This window comes from Cibotium barometz, chromosome 14 (genome assembly GCF_041138505.1).
Source record: "Cibotium barometz isolate CiBa-2024 chromosome 14, ASM4113850v1, whole genome shotgun sequence".
Taxonomy (NCBI): domain Eukaryota; kingdom Viridiplantae; phylum Streptophyta; class Polypodiopsida; order Cyatheales; family Cibotiaceae; genus Cibotium; species Cibotium barometz.
The window spans coordinates 25,441,186-25,467,460 of NC_141059.1; the positions used below are offsets into that span (position 1 = coordinate 25,441,186).

At 48.0% G+C, this 26,275-nt stretch overlaps 1 protein-coding gene across 9 annotated transcripts in view; it reads left to right on the forward strand.

Moving 5' to 3' along the window:
• Positions 1-26,275, forward strand: part of LOC147631850 (uncharacterized) — a 231,822-nt gene that overhangs the window by 79,796 nt on the left and 125,751 nt on the right. For all 9 annotated transcript variants that reach the window (XR_015267360.1, XR_015267361.1, XM_086808399.1 and 6 more), the window contains one exon: positions 5,790-5,894. Coding sequence is in view for 7 of the 9 variants with exons in the window: in XM_086808399.1 (XP_086664525.1) it covers positions 5,790-5,894 (105 nt within the window). In the remaining 2 variants the exon portion in view is untranslated. The remainder of the gene's footprint in view (positions 1-5,789; positions 5,895-26,275) is intronic.

Here is a 26,275-nt window from a genome sequence, read left to right on the forward strand (position 1 = left end):
AGCCATACGGCGGGCCTTCGCAAGCGGCTTGGATGGAGAGTAATCCCCATCCGAGCGGCTACGAATCTGCCCACCCGGTGTGTTGCAAGAGTCTCGGACCAGGCGCGAGTGGCTGTCCTATAGCGACTGCCTCCCGCTCGGAGAGAGAAACCTCATGTATGCATACATAGCCAGGGTCTCGTGCTAGGTCTGCCACTATGCGAACCACCAAATGTCGAATCGCGGAGGCATCCGCACTCCCGGTATCAAAGAAATGTGCCAACTCCCAGAGTCGGCCTATCACATTTGTCATCTCCAAATCGCTCACAATGTGAGAAAACTCAACTGCCTGAGTCTTCAAAATACTAAGAGCGAGATCCAGAGTCCACTCCCGGTCGCTAGTGCCGCAAAGAGGGAAGGAGAAGGCCACCGTTGAATCAAGTGCCTCCTCTCCTCGGGCCGGAGGTATCACCACATGAACTCTGATGGGTGCTGGCTCATGGGGGCCCTCCGCTCCAAAAAGACGTGTGAAGGAGTAGTCGAAAGCCTCCGAGCGCTGTCTAGTGTCGAGGCTACTCATCCGACTGCGGATAGAGGATATCCGTGAGGCACAAATCGGCATTTCTCCTCTGCGGTGCTCGAGCAAGGTCCATATTCCAGACTATATGCCTGCTAGATAGATTCAGAGAGATGCCACAGGACAGATTGTCATACAGAGCTTTTGAGGCATCTAGACTGCTGGCTGAGGCAGGAGACAGAGGATCATGGTATGCACAAGTCACACATTGGTTGTCACAGCGTGGCCTAGACATGGATCATCTAGTACCATTCCATTATGACAGGGATGCACCTCTCATAGTGAGAGGAGCAGAGTATCGAGACAGGACCTATGGCAGCCCTACACACGAGAGACAGGGATATCACCTACACAGCCTCTTCCACCGAAGATGCTATACTACAGAGATCACTTCATGAGTATCACTGATGATGGATTTATAGAGAGGCCTAGATACATGGAGGGCTTTTTACCACACGGCTCCTGATGAGTAGCTATTGGTCAGCTTAGAGTCTTATCACATCGATTGGAGATCGAGACTGGCAGAGCAGCACGGATCCCCCGAGAGGAGAGGGTATGCAGATTGTGCAAAGAGGCCTAGATACATGGAGGGCTTTTTACCACACGGCTCCTGACGAGTAGCTATTGGTCAGCTTAGAGTCTCATCACATTGATTGGAGATCGAGACTGGCAGAGCAGCACGGATCCCCCGAGAGGAGAGGGTATGCAGATTGTGCAAAGAGGAGGTGGAGAGTGAGGAGCATTATGTATGCAGGTGCAGAGCATATACAGCCATCAGAGAGAGATATCCCATTTTATTCAGAGAGCCACATTCCCTACGCCAAATCTTTGAGGCAGCAGACCAGCGCATACTAGGGAGATTCATTCTAGACATACAGCATCACAGAGAGACATCATTACAGGCTCAGACAGCTCCAGAGGGGGGACGACAGACACAGATTACTACATTTTTTCAGAGATCCACCCCACTCCCAGCCCCTACACAGCAGGGAATTACTCTCCAGAGAGCAGAGACACTCAGAGCCCGCAGGAGACAGAGGACACCTGGCTTTCGGACACCACGCCTATACCAGAGAGAGATGACAGAGATCAGAGCTTAGTTTCACAGATAGGGTGCGGAGCGACTGGCTCGCTTCAGAGTAGACCCAAACATGTTCTTCAGGGAGCTGTGGACACCCCCTTCATTGATGTATACCATTCTATACCCCCAGTATGGTACAGGATGGAGCTAGCTAGGTTGCATATCATGATTGTATACTCCATGCATATAGCTTTGCATTCTCCTAGTAGTAGAGCTCCATCACCTCCCCCACTCATTGTACTTATTGCACACCCAGATTCAGCTTTTTTAGTTCAGTACTTTTTCATTTTGTTGGGATGATAGAGGATACCCCACAGGTACACTGATTTGTCTCATAGGCCGAGTTCGGTCTTTTGGAAGACGTTAATAAAATCTTTCTTTCTTTCTACTCTAAAGATGTTCAGCACCTTTGGCCTCTTTGTCACAAATGTGGGGGGGCAAGGCGGGAGCAGAAGGGGCAGGTGGGAGCAACATATAAGCAGGAGCAGGCTGCAGCAAATAGGCGGGAGCAGAGAGTGCAGGGCAGAGGCCGGAGCAGCAGGGCCAAGCGGGAGCCGATGCGGGCCCCGGGGGTAGAGAAGAAGGCGGCAGCAGCTCTGTTCAAAGTGTGGAAGGTGGCAGCAGCAAGTTTGAAGAAGAGTACACTGTATGATTACAAAATGTGAGGGTTTTTTTAAATTAAAAAAAAACTGCCAAAAAAACGCATTCCAAAAAGTGAAACATTTCCGAATGTACACGTTGTTTATGTTTCCAAAAAAATGCGTTTTTTAACAACTATGGTTTCACCCTTTCCCTCTCTCTCACGCACGAGAGCTATAGACAATTTCAGGACAAGAGGATTGCAGAGATGTAGACAAGTTGTTCCAGATAGGAGGTTTGGAGTAACAAGACTAGCTATCGGTCAGTCTAGACACCACATGCCATTCATCAAAGAAGGAAGGAGACATTAGAAGGTTAAGGTTAAGGATCTGCATTGTTTAAGGTCAAGAATCTGAATTGGACATATCTTTTTTTTATAGTGAAGATGTATTTTTATTAATAATAAGAAAAGAGTACATATAAACTGTGGGATAGTCTTCTCAAACAATCAAGAGAAGAACTACCCATAGAAACTGCTCAATCCATAATCCTCTTAGTGAGTAGTTTCATCGTATCTGACTCCAGTCTGTTTATACTCACTAGACTAGCAATGTTAGCTTTCACTAAACAAATAACTTTCTTAGGATCTACACTTTGCATGCCATCGTTGACAAAGACCAGAGTGTTCCTCGTAGACCATATCTTCCACAGGCATGTAAATCTTGCAAATCCAAAAAGGCTATTACTCTCCTCTGCTGGACCAATCTTTTTACCCAAAACCCAATGGGACCATGTACATTGCAGCCCAAAAATGTTCCCCCCCATTTAGAGAGTTGTGTCGTCCAAAAGGATCTTAATGCCAGGCAATCCCAAAAGGCATGCTTGAAATCCTCGTTGGCTGTTTTGGTGGACATATCTTAATTTATAATATAAGGAAACACACCAAAATGGCCCTTCTGTGGGTTTTGGTGGGACCCAATGGGGTGTTTGTTGTTTCTCTTCTCTCTACCCATTTCAGTACAACTTAGTCTCCGCACACCTCGATCTCTCACGACAGGAGATCAACTGGATCATCTGGTTGGATCTACTTGGCCTACACATACACTGGACTTGGGTTTCATCATAAAAGATAGGGAGAGAACATTTTTTGAGACTCACTGAGGATGGATTCTTTGAGACGCCGAGGTTCATGCAGATCTACATGTCACATGCTATGGGCAGCATGATTGGTCAGCTCAGAGGATCCTCCTACCACCTCCCAGTAGACTGGGAGATCCGAGAACATCCCACCATAGGAGTGGATATCCGAAATGCAGAGTATGGTGCTGCACCATAGGGAAGGTCAAGGATGAGGCCCACTATATGTTCAGATGCCCAACGTATTATGAGTTACAAGGGATGTCACTGCCTCCTCCGAGAGGGGTCATGTCAGTAGCACGGGTGATGCAGTATGAGGACCAAAGATGTCTTGGCATGTACTTGATAGAGCTCAGCCGACATATGGATGGAGTATTGAGAGGACAAATTGAGAGACAAGGCCAGCCCAAACAAGACATTGCCCAAAGATCCATCATTGGTTTTTTACGGCACGAGCATCCACATCAGCCACCCATGCTGACACCACCGCACTGACATCAGCTCATACCAGCTGTACACAGGGGCCATATTCGCGTCCCCAAGTAGTCCTAAATGGCAGGCCTACCCCATCCTACGTGCCAGGTGCCATTGACCCACTAGAGCAGATCTCCAGCACACAGAGACAGATCCATGAGATTCTCTGACGACGATGACATGCCCTCACCATAGCCACATTTTCCATTAGAAGGCTTATAGAGTCTTGTTTCAGTTTTCATTTTTCACGTTCTTTTTTAGTTTTTCTATGGCACTGTATACCCATGGTACTATTCATGGTCTCATAGGCCATTCAGGTCTTTTGAACGTTAATATATCATTCTTTCTTTCTCTTTCAAGTTGATGCACTACAATAATTTCTCAGTTAACTCAATAATACATGATTAAGGCTTCTGCATGTGACCGTTTTTTGATCCAATGTAGGTTGAGGCTTAGTTCCAAGTCTATGCCATCCTCGTCATAGTGATGTGCAGGGCCGGACTTCATGGCCTAGGCTACTGACCCTCACATGAAACAAGCGTTGTAGCAATCATGGGTGAACAAACATAGTGTTTTGCATCATATGTTCTGGGCTGCTGGGCTATCCCAAAGTTAGTGCCATCTGTGGCATCTCTAGCATCATGCCAGTGGTGGCAGGCCTACCGATCATGCTCATCAAGGAGCCAAGTTAAAGGTCACAATGATGAAGAATTACCTTGCAGCCTCAAAGGCACCTCTAGAACTGAGTTTGAGAGTCAGGCCTGCCTATCCCTACATCAGCTAGGCTGTGTTTGTGTGGAGTGAGACAGGGCATTTGGATCTGTTGCCCTACCCTTTTTGAGTAGCACATGGAGAATGGGTTGGTTGTTTTGCTTGATCTGGCCAGCACCACTCTACCAGGTCCCACTGTAGTCTCGCCAAATGCGTGTTCTCTAATAATGAGAGCCTCACTAGGATTAATCGATGGGAACAAAATAGAGTGATGCTGGCCACGACATTTGACAACCTAGACTCATGTTTGGGGCCCAAAAGTCATCCTCATTGGCTTTTGGGGTAAGAAGCTAGCGGCCCTCTTGTCTGATTGTTTACAAGGGATGTCACAGATGTTGCAAGGGGAAAATCTGGCCACCCATAAAGTCAAGTGGAATGCATAGTTATCAAATCTTGGCACTGGGAATGTCCCAACCCTGTCTGAACGTTTTTGCCCAAGAGGAGCTGTTGCCAATCCTGTTGAGACATTTGCAATCGAACTTATCAGCCAACCCTTTCCAGGGCCATTGACAACATCGTTAGCTAGAAAGTTAGGAAGGTCATGCCGCATTATTCCAGCCTTAGGAAAGTAATGACCTACCTAGACATCGGTAAAGTGATCATTGGGGTGAACTTGGACTGTTGCCATTGGGGTGCACCTTCAACCAATTCTTCCTCATATTACAATGTTGCACATTCACAACTTAATCTTGGTTGAACCCGTGCGCATTTTTATAAATCGCAACTAACCCTATGATGTGGCATGACATACCACATTATTCCAGCCTTAGGAAAGTAATGACCTACCTAGACACCGGTAAAGTGATCATTGGGGTAATCTTGGACTGTTGCCATTGGGGTGCACCTTCAACCAATTCTTCCTCACATTGCAATGTTGCACATTCACAACTTAATCCTCGTTGAACCTGTGCGAATTTTTATAAACGGCAACTAACCCTATGATGTGGCATCACATGGCGTTTGGATCTGTTTTTGTTTTCAACTTTTTCTGTTTTAAAAATTTTTAGGGCCTCTGTTGAGGCGTTTTAGCAAGTAGGTCAGGAAAATTCCTTACAACTAGGACACACAAACATCAAGTCTTCAAAAAGTTGTTCATTATAGTCAATGAAATTGAAACTAATTAGACAAATTTAAGGCCAAAAAAGAAGAATATTTTTTTACAAATCTAATGTGAAGGTTTAATGTCTACAGATAACTTCTTTGCACGGGAACCTACCCTTGAAAGTTTCGAGCTCTGTTTCGATACCACTTAAAAGCCACAAAACAGTGGGAACTATTGTCGACCTGCGAAAAAAGGTTAGTATTATCCATTTGGCTCACGAACCCTTATTTTGCTACTGTGTTTATAAAATGAGTACAGAACAAAGTAGCCTATCTCAATAAACAACCCCTCTGGTATGCCATAGAAGCCAAAATGAGCCACTCCACTGCTGATAGCTGTCTTCATGTGCTGTTTTGGACATGCCCATGGGATTGTGTCGTATTAATTTCCAAAGACCAAAGCTTCCTTTGTTCTATGTGGCTTCCTTGATGATACATAGATGCAATCATAAAGGTGTAATTTTGCGTGATGTCAGGTATGTCATGAGATTAAATAGAAAGTTTCGAAGCAAGGGGCTTCCTTCCTTTTCTGGTGCATTGTGTTTGCTGGAGAACCTTTTAAAATATCGTTGGCTACGTTTCCCCCTCCTTAAAATACCCACCCCTGAATTTGGCACTATCTATGGTCCCCCTCAAAACCGCCTATATTTGGGGACCAACAATGCTCTAAATGCCGTCAACCCCCTATTATCATACCTGCTAGGGAGCAATGGATTATGGTTATGCATGAGGGTTAGAAATTCGGCATCTTGAATATTTATGCACCTAATGTGAGAGGTGAGAGGGTGGCCTTTTGGGACACCATCACATATCTTCTCCCCCAGAGAGATCATTGGATAGTTGGAGGAGATTTCAACATGGTTGAACAGCTCTCCGCCGACAAAAACAGTGGCCGCAAGGTTAGAACACACCCCTTGGAGAAAGCCTCATGGAAAAGATTTAGGCTCTCCTTCCATGGCAGGTTCTCTTGGACAAGGATGACTTCCAGAGGAGGCCTAACCCTTTATCTTAGTCTTGGCATAACCGTGGAAGAAAGGATGGATGTATCTTAGCACGATTGGATAGGTTTTATGTGGATGATTGGGCCCTGGATAGGGGAGGCACCATTGCGATCATGCATGGCGCCACTCAGTCAGATCGTTGCCCTCTTGTTTTGTGCCTTAGGGAGCTTGGAACTCAAAGGGCATTCCTCCGTGTCTGTATCCTAAGTTCTCTCTATCTGGATGCAGAGATTTCACATGAGGTCAGAGAGATTTCAAGGTCATCTGACAATCCTGACCCTCAACAAAGACTTTCTTTGGCCCTGGAGAGGACTAGCCAATATTATCATAGTGTTTCTTTGACCAAGAAACATGAAGCCCTGGAGAAAGAGAGAGGATTGCTGTGCTTAAGAGGGATCACGAGAAGCATTTACAATCTCCTAGAATCCTAGACCTATTGTTTACAGCTAGAGAAAAGCTGCAGATTGCCATGGATAGGCGGGTTGAGTTCTCGTTTCATGCTTATGAGGCCATTTGGGCATATATGGGTGGCAGATGCAACAAACACATCTTCTGAGCACATGGGTCTACCCATAGTAGGGAATGTGTGAGACACTTTAGGAGTCACAAAGAGAGATTCAGACTAAGCCAGATGAGTTGAGGAGTATTGCATCTAATTTTTATCGAGTATTGTTTTCGCAGAGGCTAGGTGGTCCTGAACCACTGAAGTGTTGGGCATGATCGGAGAACAATACTTTTGGCAATCCTGCTGGGGATTTCTTACTCGGCGATTGACTACCTAGGGAGATATATCTCGTAGTGAAGCTGACTGCTAGAAATAGATTGCTGGGAAATCAGGAAGCATTTGGAATTTAGCAGCACCGAGAGTTTAGAAGAAACTTTCATAGTTCCGCAGAGCTGACTGGAGTAGCTTAGCCCTGTCTTGGAAAGAGTGTGAGTACTCTTTTATGACAAAAACCGTGGTAATGACAAGTGATTTGTAGAAGCTGTGCACAAGGAAGCTGCATGGAAAATGATCGACACTCATCCAGATCAAGGTGGTGATCCCCAATATAGAAATCAGCTCTCGAGAGAAGACCCGCAGCAGCAGGGGCAGTAGCAAGAAGCTGTAAGGGAAGCTGAACTCCAAGATCAAGAAGATGAAAATCAAGGAACCCAAGAAATTCAAGAAGATCAAGGATTTCAAGAAGGACAAGGCAATCGTGGAGAGAACAGCTAGAGTTGCACGAAAGAGGGTAGGAAGACCGAAGGAAAGCCATACAATCTCAACCAGTAGCAATGGCTCTGAAACACCCAAAGTTCAAAGGGAAGAGTGATGAAGATTGGAAGTCCATGTCTTCTCATTCGAAACCACATTTTTGGCCACTAGAGCTCTTGTAGCTTAGAAATTTGAGTTCTTTGTAACAACACTGGGCGGTAAAGCAACCGCCCAAACATTTGATGAGCTTAAGAGTGCTTTCACGAAGAAGTTTTGGGAGGACAAGAGAACCTAGAAGTATCTGTGACACTGCAAAGACTGACACAAAAGAGAAGGCCCACAAAAAACTATTGTGCTGAGATCAGAGAACTTTTGATGAGATTGAATCAAGGTGACAAGCCAACAACAGCTACTCTGAGCCAATGGTTTGTTGAAGGATTGCAGATGACGCTTGAGACAACTGTAGCCTTGTCTGACATGGAGAGTCTCACGTTTGAACAAATGGTACGGGACCAATGACAGCAGAGAGAATCTTGAAGAAAAGCAAGGCAGAGCCTTAGAAGAAGAAGAAGAAATTAGAGAAAGGAAAAGAGAAAGAAGAGGAGTCTTCAATGTCGGAACCTGGAGAAGATACTTTTGACTTGGAATTCCCTTCAGATTCGGGTACTGAAGAAGAGCGGAAGCTTGGGAAGAAGAAAGGTAGGAAGCAGCTAGTGGATGTTGCTGAAGAATTGAAGGCTGCCCTAGCCAAGCTTGTTGGAGGACATGCAAGAAAGCACGGATCTTGAGAACGAATGTCTGGTTTTCAAGGTGCAAGAACCAAGGTAACTCTAAGGAGTATCAGTTTCCTTCTGCTCAGCTGTGTGCCTCTGCAATAAGACCAACCACACCAGGAATATGAATCCTAGGGTGAAGAGAGGAAACAATGTTAGCAAGCACCACCGACCATCAATTAGGTGACCACTGCACCTCAAAATAATCACATATACTTAATAGAAGTCTCTTTCTGAAAAAAATAAAATAAAATAATCACATATATAGAAGAGGAGGTGGAAGGCTCGGTCAAAGAGGAGCATGATTGACTTGCTTGCAACATACATGGCCATAGACAGACAAACTGTCCTATTTGGAACAGACATTGGCGAGAGTTGCAAAACATAAAAGAAGAAAGAGATGCAGATCCACGACCTGATCCACTATGAAGATGGTAAAAGTGGATGCTACACCCGGGAGATTGCAAGAAAAGCCCCCAAGAATGTTGGCAGTAACTAGGTTGCAAGGACCATTCTTTCAAGGAGTCTTTGTTGATTTTGGTTGCTCTATGGCTTCTTGCCTGCTGCAATTTCTTCTCTTTTCTTGGCCAGAGTGGTCTTGTCCAGACTATCCTCAGCTTGCCTTGTATGCGTGGGTTCTCCTACACTATCTAGATCACTCCTTGTGCATTCTTCACAAGCTTGGTGACTTGTTCATGAACCCTCTGCTGTCCCCACTGAGCAAAACATCCACCCTTCTCCGCTTTCACCCGGCCATATTTCCTTCGCCCCTCTGCCCTCTTTTTCCTGCCTCTTCCCGCCTCTTCTTGTTATGTACCTGGAAAGTGATTCACGGATTCGAGCGGGGTTAGGGCCCCCCTCGATTCACAGTCTTTTTTAAGAATTCAGTGAGAGCTTATTCACAGTTAACTATACCTTTCACGGACCTCTTGCGGGGAAGAGTGCGTAAGTCTAGCAACCGGATCTCTTAGAACGAGAAGCTCGATGAGGATTTTTGAGCTCTCAAGCTTAAGGAGAAAGAAGCACGAGTATTGGCCTTGGCGGATCCTAGCAGACCATTGGTGGTTGAGACAGACGCAAGTGACTTTGCGATAGGCGCAGGATTGTTCCAAAGTCGATTTGTGACATTTAAAAGCAAGAAGCTTGATGATGTGCAGGTCAGATGGCACACTCGGGAGAAAGAGCTGGATGGGGTTATACACGCTTTGAAAACTTGGCCACATTATATTTGTGGAACCAAGTTTTTTGGGCTACATATGTAATAGTCCAGGTTGAGACTGACAATCATTTTGGCGAGTATTGGCAGCAGGTCCAGTTAGGGAGTTCCATAGATTTAGACTGAGACTCAAAAGTCATACCATACGTTAGTGTGGCTTGTGGTCAATTTCTTCCTCTTATGGAATGAGATGTTTTGTGTACCGGATAGCATTGAGATTAGGCTAAGGATCCTCTATGAGTGTCATGACGAGCCTATGATTTAGTAAAATGGAGGTTTTACTGGCCAAAGATGACGGCATATACACTCCTATAAGGTTGGGTGGTGAAGAAGAGCCCTCCTCTCCTCTCTCATCTTGGTGGTAATGGTGGCTTCCTATGGGCAACACAACAATTGTGTTGCGCGTTACGGCGATCAACCTATTGCATGCTGTATACAATATATGTGGAGGTTTGTAGTTTCGGTTCCGAAAGAAAAGTGTGTAGGTGAATTCGCAAGCGATAATAGCAAGATCAGTGTGCGCAAGCTCCTGAGCTCCTCCCCCCTCTCCCCTCTCCTCCCTGCCTAGCATCGCCTACACCCCCCCCCCCCCCTTTTCTTTCCGTCGTCCTCTTCGTCTCTCCGCCTCTCTCCTCTCCCCTCCCGTGTAGGTTGATGCTTGCTGGCTTCTGGGGTTTTTAGCTTTATTCGGCAAGCTTCGGCCTATTTTGGTCTTCACCCTGATGAGGACTCCATGGCAGCCGCTCTATCATTCCTGACTGAAGCCGCCGTTGCTTGCATTTCCTTCTCCAAAGCGGATCTTCAGGTTCTCGCCACGACTGTTGCCTCACTTGAGGTCTCCACCGTAGTTTGCAAAATTGTTGGTAGCCGCCTTGCGCGTGGACAGCTTAGGGATCTTTTACAGGCCAGCCTCATTTCACCCTTTGGGCTGCAGATACTACCAGGTGGAGTTTGATTTGTCATTGGCATCAGACAGAGTAATGCAGCTGAGTCCCCTTGCATTGCGTACGGTGCATGCCTTCTTTGCACGGTGGTAGCACGGCTTCGATCCAAGCATCTGACCCATATATATATATATATATATATATATATATATATATATATATATATATATATATATTTTTCCCGGAAAAACGATCCTTCTATTAGTTAATGAGAAAACGCCATAAGGCTACAAAGCTCACCTCACAAGGAGGGATAAAAAACACACAGTGAACACCTGAGCTCCACCCCCGTTGGCTGGCCGCTCTCTGGGGGGGGGCTACCTAGTAGTACATGTGGGAGGTGAGAAAAGCCAAACTGGAGGCCTATAGTGCCAAGTGACATCCTCGCCCCTCGCGATGAGGAAAGGGCCAGGCTGCCAAGTGCGGAGGAAAGCCTTGCGGTGACCTCTCATGCGATCCGAGTCGCCCTGAAGCTTCCCCCAGTGTCCTCTCCCAGTGTCCTCTCAAGGTGTGAATGATGTCCACCCAGAGGGCCTGTATGACCTCCGCCGGTGGAGTCGCCTGGCGGTCAATGGCCTCCCTGCATCGGGCTCTCCATATGTGCCAAGCCGTCATGCTGCTGATCATCTCCCATCTGTGCCCGTCACCCTCCTGAGGGACTGTCGAAGAGAAGTCTGGCGTCGGAACCACCGCCATCGCCCTGTCAGAGACCTGGATGGTCGCACTGCCAGGGACGTCCTCATATCCAAGGGCTGGACCGCTGTCCGTGGCCCAAGCCACTGCACCCCAGGTCACCAGCATCTCACTTGGCGAGCCTGCAAAAACCATCCTGAGAGCACGCTGCCAAACCTGCTGTGCCTGTGGGCAATCCCATAAGCAGTGCCGCTGCGACTCCTGTGCATGGCCGCACCGAGGGCAGGACGCTAGGTGTCTGCCAAAAGCTAGCCAGGTCCCCACAGCCAATCCTCTATGCGCTGTGAGCCAGAGAAAAAGCGTCACCTTCCGGGGCCGGAAGCTGGCCCAAAGGCGCTGCCAGAAGTCCCTAAGAAAGGCAAGGGAGAGCCCCTATCGCCGCCAATGCTCGGCCGCCGGGGTGCTCGCTATCCTGTGCCTGTGAATCCGCCGCCCCAGAATCCGCCGCCCCAGCCTCGCTGTGTACTGAAAAAAGGGGATGCCTGGGCTGGTAGGGGCCGAGTAGGGATCTCGCCAAAACCACTCACCTGGATCCCACTGAAGGCGAATAAGAGGCCTGCTGTCCCAAGCCCATAATCTCCAAGAACAGTCCTCCCCTATCGAGGCCGGTGAGGGGTCTACATGCCACTGTCTCTGATGAAAGCCGACCACCCGCACAGCTTATCGAGCAATTGTTTAGACTGTACGGGTTACCGCAGGACATAGTCAGTGATAGGGACTCTAAGTTTACGAGTGATTTTTGGAAACTTGTTTTTGAGAAGTTGGAAACAACTTTGAATTTGAGTTCCTCTGATCATCCTCAATCTGATGGCCAGACTGAAAGAGTGAATCAGATATTGGAGGATATGCTTCGAGCATATGTATCCAAAAGACAGAGTTCATGGGAGGATTATCTTCCTATGTTAGAATTTGCATATAAGAGTACTAAGCATACGAGTACAGGGTTTAGTCCTTTCATGCTTATGTATGGTTTTCAATCTAGATCACCTATTACAGTAGAATTCTAAGGACTTCAGCATGATGCAGCACGTAATTTTTTGCAAGATATGCAGGAAATGTTACAAGTTGCGAAGGAATCTTCTACATACCCTTTCATCTTTGGCCAATAAAAAGTGTGTTTCACTAATGATAGTGTCCTGTGTACCCCAGGGTGTCCAGCAGAAGGGGCGTCGTGACACTCCTTAAGAATCTTGGACCTAATGTCCGGGATCTGTGGTACACAAATTTTGTCATTACGGAATAGTAAACCATTCCGAATCATCCACTGGTCTCCTGCAGCCTGAATGGTAGACTGCTGAGTCATTGAGTCTTGGTCAATCAATGAGCTCCCGTCCTGGATCTTCTGCATCCATTTAGCATCTTAGGGTCTCTCGCATTTGTATTGATCAAGTTGATGCAGCTATTCCGCATGAGTGGCTCTTTGAGACCTTTTATGGAAACTATTATCCGAGTTGGTTGGGAGTTTTTTCGAGGATAGGCATACCTCTGCACGTCATTGCTATCCCGGGCCAGGAGGCTACAGATTTCATCATTTACTCTATCATGCTTGGAGGGTGCAGCCGCCTGAGAGAGTATGCACAGCTATCTGTGGAAAAGGTGAAGGTGGCGCACAAAAACGTCAAGCTGCAGCCGCCTGATAGAGTGAGAATTGTTGGTTGTTCGCTGAAGCATTGGTTCATTGACCCTTCTCCTTAGATAGTGACTCATGGCTCTGGGTGTTTGTGGTCATATGGTGGCAGTCCTATCAGATATCTTCAGTGGGATCCAGGAGAGTGGGAGTGGATTGATGGCTTTGATCCTTTGAAAAGCCTTCCTTTTTTCAATTTCACCATTCGGAATGTTAGGCTTCTCCTCACTCGACAGATGCTTAGGATTCCTATTCTCAGGCCTCATTATGAGAACTATGATTTTTCTCCAATGATACAGCGCAGATATTGGCATAGACTTTGGCACTCCTAGAGAAGGGGCCGGATCTCTCATTTCTTTTGGTTATTCTTACATGGTGGTCTCCCCACCAATTAGTGGAGATCGGTTTTCGGTGTAGCACCTTCTTGCCCTAGGTGTGCGGGAGATTCTGAGACTGTACAACATTGTTTATGGGGATGTAGCAGTGCACAACAGATTTGGGGTTGTGTAGCCCAACTTATGGGCAAATGGAGTGGCGGAGCCATGCATGTGACTTGGGGGGCAGTTGCTTGGCTCTCCCAGTCCGGTCCGCAGCTTTTTTATGAGGACAATGGTATAGATTCTTATATTTTCATTCGTAGAGGTATTGCCCACCATGGTCTGTTGCATGATGTCCCGCACTTTGATTTTACACCCCTAGACAGAGGATTGACACCAGTTGGGAGATTGTTGCCAATATTACAGCATGGCAGATCCGGAGAGCTAGATGTACTGAGGCTATTGATGGTGTCCACATTTTTGGGTCTCAGTGCATTAGTAATATATGGGGTGATATCATCCATACTCTTATGGCTACTTGGGCTCGTATTCAGGGGTCCTCTCGTTCTGGGTAGGCAAAGTGCGTGATATTTATGCGGGAGTGGGACCATGGCATCTTCTTTTCCTCTAGTACCATAGGTCTTTCATGGCATCATGATGCTCCTCAGTGGTTTAAATCACCTTACATATTGGGGTGATTCTATTCTTTTCCGGCTTATAACTGTGATTGTTGTATGTCTTTTTCATACTTAATAGAAGTGTCTTTCTGAAAAAAAGAAAAATCTAACCTGTTAAATACTTGCTCCAATTTATTGCAATGTTCATGCCTCGAACTAAAAATGCAAATGTCAGCCAAAAAAACTTTAACAAAGTGATCCAAGAATGGTACAAGAACTTCATCCTATCTTTGTTGATACCAGGAAGAAGCATTTGTTAAACCAAATGGCATAACCTTGTAGCAGAAATATCTCCAAGGTGTGATAAAAGTTTTCTTCTCTTGATCTTCGGGTGCAATGGCTATCTGGAAATATCCAGAGTATCCATCACAAATACTATATCTCTCATGCCTTGCAGCTTTATCCAAAATGTCAGCAAGAAAAGGTTAAGGGTAATGGTTCCTCTCTATGGTTGCATTCAATGGCTTGTAATCTACACATATCCTCCATCTTCCATCTTTTTTTGGCCTGATCACAACCAGATTACCCCAATTTTTCTACTTGATAAATAAAATTGGCTTTTAAAAGCTTTTGTACCTCTTCCTTGAGTACTGAGTCTGCTCTTGTCCTAGCCTTCTCAACTTTTGAAATACTGATTTCACACGCTTCTTTAACTCAATCTTGAGTGGTTTACCTATAAAGCCTCTTATCTCTTCATAAGAAGTGATAAAAAGGTTAGGAAATCTGGAAAACATAGCAAGATATTCTTGCCTCTCTGCTAACGTAAGACTGGTACTTGGGATCTTTTCCGTTATTTCCTGCAATTGAGGTTTGGAAGTGTAGCTACCCTCACTGCCTGTGGTCGGGCACCCAAGCCCATGAACCCCCAAGATCAAGCATCCCCAGGATCGGGCATCCTCACTATGTGACCCCAAGATCGGGCATCCTAAAGTTCGTGAGCCCAAGGCGCCCACAAGGCCAACCACCAGCCACACAAAGTGGGAATCGCTGCCGGCGAACCACTTCCAAGTTTGGCTACCTAGTTGACCGACAAAGCGATGCCCACCTACTCGTCGGCGCCTCTCAACGGCATCTGTCACCTTCTTGTCCTCGGCGCTCTCACCTAATCCAAAGGCATCTGTCAGTGACCACTTTTAGCACTTGGATCATGATAGCCCAAGGGGCACACCCATTGTATATAGAGACCCTATTGTACCGAGCGAGGATCCCCAATACAATACATGGTTTTGTGATGTCCCAACTACTGCCTAGTTCTATCTTGTCTGTGTGTATGTCACTTAGGTAGCTCTTGTGTGGTGTTCCGTTCTTGAGTTTGTGTGAGTGCGTAGATAGAGAGGTTGCCATCTCCCTAGCTTGTGCCAACTCCTGAGGGTATACTGCCCTAGAGAGGAACCTAGTGATTTAGTGTGTTTGCACGACGGGCATCCTAGTGTGCTACAGGTACACTAAAACTTTTGCGATCACGGTGTTCCACACACCCAGCATGCAGCAAAGTCACTTCTTAGGGTAGCAATGGCCTGTGGTGGCCACCTCTCTCCTCAGAACATCTGGTGTCTCAACACTCGAGCTGTGGTGGTCTCCAGTCTCCGCGTTGTGAACCTGTGGTGGATTAATTCTTCGGCACCTTCTCCAGTAGTCTCCAGTCTTTGCAATCCTCCACCTACGGTGGTTCTACTTCTTCAACACCTCTCCTTTCCTTTGCAGTTCCCTTCACACGCCTCTTGCTACTAGCGTTGACCGGGACGGTGAACGGATTAATTGGTGGGGGACCTGTAGCCACCCTCACTGCCTGTGGTCGGGCACCTAAGCCCGTGAACCCCCAAGATCGGGCATCCCCAAGTCGGCATCCTCACTGTGTGACCCCAAGATCGGGCATCCCAAAGTTCGTGAACCCAAGGCGCCCACAAGGCCAACCACTAGCCACACAGTGGGAATCGCCAGCGCGACGAACCACTTCCAAGTTTGGCTACCCAGTTGACCGACAAAGCGGTGCCCACCTACTCGCCACCCACTCCAACAACATTTGTCACCTACTTGTGCTCGACGCTCTCACCTACTCCAAAGGCATCTGTCAGTGACCACTTTTAGCATCTGGCTCATGATAGCCCAAGGGGCACACCGATTGTATATAGAGAGCTTGTTGTACTAAGCGAGGATCCCCAATACAATACATGGTCTTGTGATGTCCCAACTATTGAGTTCTATCTTGTCTGTGTGTATCTCACTTAGGTAGCTCTTGTATGGTGTTCCGTTCTTGAGTCTGTGTGAGTGCGTAGTGGAGTGGGACAGAGAGCTCGCCATATCCCTAGCCCGTGCCAACTCCTGAGGGTATACTGCCCTCGAAATGAAATGATACATTAACGTCTCTAAGAGGCCATAATGGCCTATGAGACCAAAACTGAGAGCACATCTGAAGTTGTTGTCTCATCAACGAGAACAACTAAATGAGACTAAAAAGTACAATAAACTGATTGTCTTACAGTTATAAAAATAGAATTGTGATCCATGTATGCTGATCAGTGGAAGGGTTGCCCTCTCCTTAGATCAAGTATCTCCGCCATGGGGCTGTCTAGAATGGAGAGGTCGTAGAAGCGAGGTAGGCCCCTCCGATGCCGAGCAATAATGGCTCTGATCTAGCGATGGTGAGGATGCCGTGGTCGGGATCCTGGTGGGCATGGCCGAGGAGCACGACATAAGATGACTGCTCTATTAGTGGTGACTCCCTGGGAGCGTGGTTGGTGCCCTGATGGCCCAATGGAGAAGGTATCAGGAGGTGTGTGGACCGGGTTGCTGGTGCTGGTGTCGAAGAAATCTGTCAAGGTCCTCTGTCTAGGTACATCATGGCTCGGTGTCCTGTTTGCCAAGAGGGTCTCTCTGTGTCTCCTGAGCTCAAGTAGGAACAATCCCAGGCATCTCTGATCTTCAAACTCCATGACCCTGCATAACGGCCCAAAACCCTCTCGGAAGAGGCAATGATATCTCCCTCGGATCTCATAATAGACTATACATCGGCAAATGTAGTGCTCCTCTATCTCTGCCTCCTGGTAGCATAGCTGACAAATGCGGTCATCCAAGATTTGATGCACATATCGCCGTGTCTCAATCCGTAGCTGGTGTGATGAGGTCCGGATCTGTCCAATGGTACAACGTATCCCATGTAATAGGTGTACATCCATGTACGCCGGGCGGGTGATAAAATCATCTGGTGTGAGGTGTAGAAAATGGCTCTTTTAATGAGCTATTTTCGTGTCTAAGGGCTCGAGGGGGCTAGTCCATGTCCTCTTTGTGTCCACTCTGATGATATCCATCCTGATCACACAGTTTTGCTCTGAGCGGGTGAGAGGACCCTAGTGATTTAGTGTGCCTGCACGACAGGCATCCTAGTCCGCTACAGGAAGTCTTTGGTTGCATTCGGTTCTCCATGATTTCAAATCTTCCCTCCTCTTTTGCTTCATGTATAGTCGTGAGTTGAACTTCCTGTGGGTCTTCTTCTCCAAGTATGAAACACCTGTCCATTTTCTATCTCAGAATCATCACTTTCTTCTTCACTTTCACTTTTTGTCTCCTCTTCTTCAGCACTCCTTTCATCTTCCTCGTTCAGCTCCATATGATTAACCATATCGAAGCTCATCCTTTTCCCATCACCTGTATGTACAGTTATTATCCCCTTTCCCCAATTCTGAATGGCACCCACTCTCGGCAACCATGGCCTCCCTAAAATGAGAGGATAGGCTCCCAATCATGCTGGCATGACATGACAATTGATTTTAAAATGCACATAAAAAATTTCCACATCAAGATTAGTTACAATGCCCAAAAGTTTTACTTTAGCATGATTTGCTAATCTGATCCTAAAACTAGACTGGGAAGCAAGTTTCTCTATACAAGATTGAGTGATCACACAAATTTGAGATCCCCCATCAATATAAGCTTCTCCCAACATACTCTTTGATGCCAAGCTTCAACAGATGGACAAATATCTAGTAATTCTTCTACAGACATTACTCCCTTTAATGGTTCTAGGATAGCTTTTTTGTTGGGATTCACTGCTTGTTTCCATTCCCTTTTCAGCTTTGGTCACATTCCCATTATCTGACCAAAAGTAATATCAGCTTTCCATTGAGCCAAGTCTTTTACCATTTCATAATCTTCCTATTCCTTTCCCAAAGGCAAGTCTGTCACTTTGAATCTTCTAGGTTTCCTCGCTTTCTTCTTTGACTGTTATGACATCTCTTGCTTCTCTTTCTTTGAGTTCGGCTTAGCCTCTCCATTGATAGAAGCTTTGGTTCTTTTTGCTACGGGCATCACTTCTGGTTTCTCTTCCACACCAATAAGACTTACTACTTTACCTTTCGCTTTCTCATCGATAGTAGTTCCACTACTACTGGGTTGAGGAACATCTTTGATTTCTACACCAAAATCATTTGGTCTATTATTTAAATTCTGAGGTAAAGGAAACATATCTCCTCCCATGCGATGAGGTTTATCACAATAGGTATTGTAATGTCCCCATTCTCCATAGTTATAGCAATGTACATTCATTGGATATACTCAACGACCCCTTCCTCCTTGCCATGTAGCTTGTTGGTTTTGATTTGATTGAGAGCCTACTCCTCTACCACCAATTGGTCCTCTTCCTCGTCCTCTACTTGCACCACCAACCATGTTAAGACTCATATTTTTCATCAATTCAACAACTTCATGTAATTTCTCTTTCAAGGAATATCCCTCCCCTTTAACTAAAGAGGAGTTGGTTCTTCTTTGGCAGTAGGAATGACTTCATTGGTGACAGGCCTTTGTGTTGAACCTTCCTGCAACCTTAATTGACCAAGTCTCTTCATTTTCCATTCTTTTTCTCAAGCAAACTGGACAGTTTCATAAAAACGGAGAGGATTCTTTAGTTCTATTTTCAATCTGATATCTGATTTAAGCCCAGTCACAAACCTCTCTTTCTTTATCGTTTTGGGTGGAACTTTAGGGTGCAAGGAAGCTTTCCAATTATTCCATAATTTAGTAAACCGAATCATATACTGATCCACCTCTTGATTAGATGCTTTTTGATAATTGCAAAACTCTCTCCATATCCCATTAGGATCCCTTTCCCTAGTATATTGTGACAAAAAAGATGCTTTCACTTCTTTATATTTAGGTCCACAAGGAGGAATGTGAGAGCTTTGAAAATTTTGAATAAAAACTTGCAACCATGTTTTTTGCCTCTCCTTTAAGACAATAAGCCAAAATTTGTAGCATAACTTATGGAGTATCCCTATCCTTCATTAAGGCTGTAAATTCCAAATCTTCAATAAAATGGCCTGCATCTTCATTCGGTAGCCCAAGGAATACAGGAAAATCTTGAACCATTTTAGATCACGTACACACACACTTATCTTGGAGTCCTTTCCCCAGTCACCTTAATTCTAGGAAAAATCCTCAGTGGGGGCACCAAAGCAGATGTTAAGCGTTGCTAGAGCACCACAATGCCTCTATCTTTTTTTTTTTCTGAGAAAAGATCCTTTCATTAGTTATATAAAAACGCCCATAGGGCTACAAAAGATCCTCTCCTGCTCACAAGAAAAACAGAGCAGTGAACAAAGCAAGGCAGTCCGGGTGACTCTCCCTAGGTGCTGAAAAGTACAAGCATCAGTACAAAGAACTGAGGGGCTAAATCATACAATAGGAGGGGAGGAAAAGCCAAACAGGTGGCCAGTAATGCCAACGGGGGGATCCCGTGTGTAGGGTATAGAAGGGGCCGCTGCGCCAAGTGGTGTGAAAGGCCTGGCGCCGCAAGATCGCCTCATCCGAGTCGCCCCGGATGCGGTCATACTGTCCTCGCAGGGTGTGGATCAACTCCTGTGAAATCCCCCGTACAGTCTCTGCTGGTGGCTCCAGTCTCCCCTCAAAGGCCCTGAAACACCGGGCCCTCCAGGTGAACCAGATGGTGAGGCTGCTGAGGAGCTCCCATCGTCAATCCCTCTCCTGTGTCCAGCTGGCGGACGAGAAATCCGGTGACGGAACAAGGCGAGGATGGCCCCTAATGAATCTGATGGCCTGACTATCCTGCTCCGTCTCATAGCCCATAGAGCAGGCCCTGACGAAGTCGACCAAGCAGCGGCACCCCACGTAAACATACCCTCTGGAGAGAGGGGGGCCAGAATACGCAGCATCCGCAGCAAATCTGCTGCGCCTGAGGGCAATCCCATAGGCAATGTCTCTGTGTCTCCATAGGGTGGCCGCATCGGACGCAGGCCGCCGGAAGACCGCTGTAGACAAGCCAGGTGCCAACTGCTGAGCCCCTGTGGGCGACCAGCCACTGGAAAGTCGAGATTCTGCGGGCCTGTCGACTAGCCAGAGCCGGGCCCAAAAATCCTCCAGGAACTCCTGTGAGAGTCCCTGTAGCCGCCAGTGCCCCCTGCATAGCTGGAGAGACCATCCTCCTCGCCGTCAAAATATGCCCCCCCAGCCGAACAGTATACTGGAAAAAGGTGATCTCTGTGGCCTCAAGGGATGCATAAGGATCATGCCACTCGTACTCCCCAGGGTCCCACTGTAGCCGGGCCAAGGGGCGCGCTGCATATGCCCATATGCGCCAATCCGGAAGCACATCTGCAGCAAGGTTGGATCAAAACGTACGTACGGATCCAATCCGTACCGTACATCCGTACCGTACGGGGATCCGTACGTACGGAACGATCCGTACGTCGATTTATTTTTTATTTTTTATTTTTTATTTTTATTTTTGCTTTGCTTGCCTGCGATAAACGTTTCGCCTGCGATAAACGTTTCTTTTTTTTTGGTTTCGCCTGCGATAGCGTCTGGACTCTGTACGGCGCACACCTTCCGGTAAGGGCCTCTACAGTCGCACTCTCTCTCTCTCTCTCTCTCTCCGCTACTGTCGCCGTCACTACCGTCGCCGCCGCCTTCCTTTCGCTTCGCCTCCTTCCCCACCCCGTTTTCCCCACCCACCCACCAACCCAGCCACCCACCCACCCTTGCTCAGGCCCCCAAGGCAGCAACATAACTCTCTCTCTCTCTCTCTCTCTCTCTCTCTCTCTCTCTCAGAGCCTTAGCCAACCCTCTGTGGACCGTGCATAGAGCTCTCAGCCTCTCTCTCGTACCGTACTTTTCCTCATAGTTGTTTCAGTTTCAGTTATTTGTTTAATTGTTTTTAGCTTTCCTTACACAGACATTGTATCAGATCCACCAATTGTTGTAACCTTTTTGGTCTCATAGGTCATTTTGGCCTTTTGAAGACGTTAATATATCATTTCATTTCATTTCATTTCTCTCTCTCTCTCTCTCTCAGCTGAGCTGCCCACTAAATATTATGCATTGCATGATTGCTGAATCCTGATTGAAATTGTATGGCATTGTGCATTGAATTTGTCAGAGCAATCATGCATTGACTTGTGATTCTAATTTCTCACTTTTGAATTAGTAGGTTTTTGACCTTGCTGTGTCTCTATTTCGAAAGTTTTATATGTCAATGTGGACATGGAGTCTGGACTGAAATTTTATGTAGGTGGCTGAAATTTGTGAGATTTTATGTATTTTTACCAATGGTACGTATTTTCACGTACCTTAAATTTTTTTTCCGTACCAAACAACGTACAGTACGTACGGATCCGTACAGTACATAACGTTTGGAACCACCTTGATCTGCAGGGTCTGGGTCAATATGCCACTTCCGAGAAGCGGCGGCCACTACCCGTATCCGCTGAAAGGTGCACTCTGCAACCAAAGGCGACTCCACCTCCACTCTCTGAAGTCTGCCCTCATCCTGAATCTCATAGTAGAGGCATTTGCCATCCTCAGTGCAAGCTCTGACAGCAATCAGGATCTCCAACTGTGTAAAGGCTCCCATCCACCGTGGGGCCACTAGCTCGATAGGCGTGAACCACTCCTCTGTGAGTGCCTCCTGAATGTCATCCCTCATAATCAACCCCCCTCTGAAGTGACTCAGCCTCTCCACCTGGATCTCCTTTGGGAGACTACAGAAGGCCTGCCAGTCTTTAAAACTACGTGCTGGGCCTGCCGCCAAAGGTCCCCAGGCTAGACGAGGCCGAGAACCCAGCATAAGACCCTGATCTGTGCGAACCAGTGGGCTCGAGATGAGCGGCTGTCTGGCCCGCTCCTCAACACAAGGAGGTCGCTGAGAGAGCCCGGGTCTCAGCAGCTCCCAAGCTCTCAGGATGCTTAAAGCAAATCTGTCCTCCCATCCTCTACTGAGGCCTGTCCTCCTCATCTCTATGAAGATCCATAGAATCTCTGGTGCCCAAGTGCCCCCTGCTGGGGGAGCCCGAGCCTGTAGCCGCTGCAAGAGAAGCTCTTTCCAAGGCTCAGCGCCTGGAAGCAGCCCCCGAACAATAAGCTTCCCCAATAAGGCTCTACTTTGATCGACTGGATCTATAATGCCCAAGCCTCCCTGAGCCAGCGGAAGTGTAATAACTGCCCATGCAACCTTTGCCCGGGCTGGCTGACCGTCCCGCCCAGACCAAAGAAAGTTCCTGATCAGCCTCTGTACCTGGCTGATGCAAGAGCTCGAGAAGATCCAGCAAGATGTAATGTACCACATGGTCGCTAACAGCACCTGATTTGCCACCACCACCCACCCAGCCAAGGATAGTCGAGCTGTACTCCAATACAAAAGCTTCTTCCGAATGCTCAGAAGAAGCGGGGCAATCTACTGCTCAGGCGACAAATCTAGTCCAATCTGGCATCCCAAATACCGCATTGCTGTGCCAGGAGGAATCCATCTAAAACCGGGGTCCGGGCTCCATGTCGGAGTGGGAGCGCTACTGATCCAAAAGGCCACTGTCTTGCGCCAATTGATCAATGCTCCCGAAGCTGCACTAAAAACCTAGAGCAACTGCTCTGCTCGAAGAAGATTGGCCTCTTGGCCATGGAAAAATAAGCCTGTGTCGTCAGCAAACTCAGCATCGAGCAGGTCCTCCCCCCCGGACTGGGAGCTGGAGTCCTCTCAAACCAACCTCCTCTGCCGTCAAATACATGCTCATAGCCTCCGCAAAGAAGAGAAAAAGAAAAGGGGCGAGGGGACACCCTTGACGGGTTGATCTGGTCAGCTCAAAACTCGGCCCCCGTCCTCCTGCAATCAACACTTGGCTACGAGCTGTGGAATACAAGGCCGCCACCCCTCTAATCCAACCTGGCTCAAAGCCCAGGTGAAGCATAGTGCCCTCTAAGAAACCCCAATCGACTCTATCGTATGCCTTCTCAAAATCAAGAAGCATCACGACCAAGTCCTCACCAAGAAATCTAGCTCGAGCCGTCGCCTCCCAGAAGGTGAAAATGTTGTCAAGGATACTGCGCTCCTTGACGAACCCTGTTTGGGTATCCTGTCTGGGTAGCATGAATCAACTCCCCCAGGAAGGGCTGGATCCTCAAACTCAAGGCCTTTGCTAAGACCTTGTAGATAGTATTGAGGATCGTAATAGGTCTCCAATGCCGAATATCATCTGATACTCCCTCCTTCTTGGGGATAAGAAAGATCAAACCCTCTGAAAAGCTCTGTGGCATCACCCCAGTGTCCAAAACATACTGAAAGCCCCTGCGGAGGCCTGGCCCCAAAAGGTCCCAATAGCGCATAAAAAAGGCGGGCGTTAGTCCTCCCCTGGGCAACTATGTCGCGGCAGGACCCTCAAGGCCTCAACAAGCTCAACCTCTGAAAGAGGCACCCCAAGAACTGTGCGCATACGATCTGTGACCCTCCTCTGCACATGGGCCCACACAGTCTGTCTGCAAGCATCCCGAGCCTTAGTGGCTGGCTCCGCTGAAAGCAGGTCTCTATAGAACCCAGTGGCAATGGCTCTGATCTCCCCGGGCTCAGTAGCTACCGATCCATCCGGCCTCCCAAGCTGACGGACTCCTGCTCGAGCATCGCGGGGTCCAGTAATCTCAAAAAACTCCCCAGTCACTCTATCACCAAGCTGCGTCCACTGAGAGGCCTGGCGACGATAGTAAAACTCATGTCTCTGCTCCTCTGCCTCTCTAACCTTCTGGCGTGCCTCCTCAGCTGGGATGCCACCCACTCACATGCAGGCTGCTGCGCCTGAAGGCGCTGAAGCGAAGCAAGGCTGCGTCTCAGCCGATGCTCCCGCCGCGAATCTCTCCCAGCAGTGTCAAAGCTGCAGCGTGCAGAAAAGAGCTAAGCTCGATGAGTCCCTGGGCACACTGGCCTGCTGCATCCTGGTCAGAGCACTGACTATCATGCCAGATCCTCTCAATGTCCTCAGCGAGACTAGGATCTGTAAGTACCCTCTCTGGGATCCTCAACTGCAAGCTGGGCTCCCGTGTCCTCTCCTCAAGTGTCAAAATAACTGGCGCATGATCTGAAAATGAGGTGCCAGCGAGAATGCCGACGGAGCCCCCTCGCTCCCCTAACCAGTCGCCCACATAAAAGCGATCAATCCATGATAGATTAGTCCCTCCCTGCCGGCGATCCGACCGAGAGAAACTAAGACTGTCCTGAGAGCGGAAGAAGGCCCCATGCTGCCATGCATCAGTGATCCTCAGTGACATGCAAAATCGCTCCCAAGCTCCAAGCTCCGTGCCGTGCACTGTAACATGACTGCCTCCCACCCTATCGGCTGGGTCCTCAAGCATGTTGTGAAGTCTCCCCCGACACACCAATGTGCGGCCTCTAGCAATGCATCCGTAACGTGGGTCCAGAACTCTGCTCTGGCACTAGCATGGTTGGGCGCATAGACGTTGAGCACGCCCAATAGCTCATCATGCATCCTTAGAATGACATACTGTGCTCTACCAGGCACAATGATCCCTCGATCCACAATGGCCTGCCGCCATACATCTGCAATGACCATGCATACTCCCTGTCCACCCAAAGGACCAAACCCTGCAGACTAAAAGTTGTCCCATCTACCAGGCATCACCGAACCATATCTCCGGATCCTGCTCTCACCCAAGTGGTGCTCCTGCATCATCAAAATATCAATGCTGCCACCAACCAGGCCTCTCTGAAGCTCCTGCCTCAAGCAACCACGATAGCGTATAAAATGTGCTCCGCCAAGGCCCTGTACATTCCATGAGATGATCCTCATGGATGACTTGCTGAGGTGGATGCTGTCTCAGCCGTACGACGGGCCTTCGCAAGCGGCTTGGATGGAGAGTAGTCCCCATCCGAGCGGCTGCGAATCTGCCCACCTGGTGTACTGCAAGAATCACGGATCAGGCGCCAGTGACTGTCCGCAGAAAAAAAGAGAAAAAAAGACATATAAGCTAACTGTTCACCTTATTGAGAATAAAACTTTTTTGCTGTGGAATAAGGGATAGGGTATATTCAAGACCCATGGCGACTGCCTCCTGCTCAGACAGAGCAACCTCGTGTATACATATCCAGGGTCGCGTGCTAAGTCTGCCACTATGCGAACGACCAAATGACGAATCCCTAAGGCATCCACACTCCCGGGATCCAAGAAAAAACGAGCCAACTCCCATAGTCAGCCTATCACATCTGTCACCTCCAGATCGCTCACATGGTGAGAAAACTCAACTGCCTGAGTCTTCAAGGTGCTAAGAGCGAGCTCCAGAGTCCACTCCCGGTCACATGGGCCACAGAGGGGGAACGAGAAGGCCACCGCTAAATCAAGTGCCTCCTCCCCACGGGCTGGAGGTATCACTACATGAACTCGGATGGGTGCTGGCTCATGGGGGCCCTCTGCTCCAAAAAGCCGTGTGAAGGAGTAATCAAAAGCCTCCGAGCGCTGTCTAGTGCCGAGGCGACTCAACCGACTGCGGATAGATGATATCCGTGAAGCCCGAATCGGCATGGTAAGTCTTCTCTGCGGTGCTCGATCAAGATCGGTGCTCAGAGCCCTCCTGACTGCAGGTGAACGCCAGTGGACTGCCAGGGTCTCCCGCGGAGCTGAGGCGGGCGGGGGGGGGAGGAGGGGGGGGCGAGGGAGGTGGAGAAGGAGCCGCTGCCGAAACCGGAGTGGGGACGGGAGGCGGCGAAGGTGGAAGCGAGGCGGTACGGGGGGATGGGGGTGGGGGGGGTGAAGGAGGGGGTGCTCGCATCTCCTGGTCCTCAGTCGTTGCAGGGGTCTCCTCCTATAGGGGAGCAAAGCTGTTCCTCACGGGAACCCAGTGATGCTGA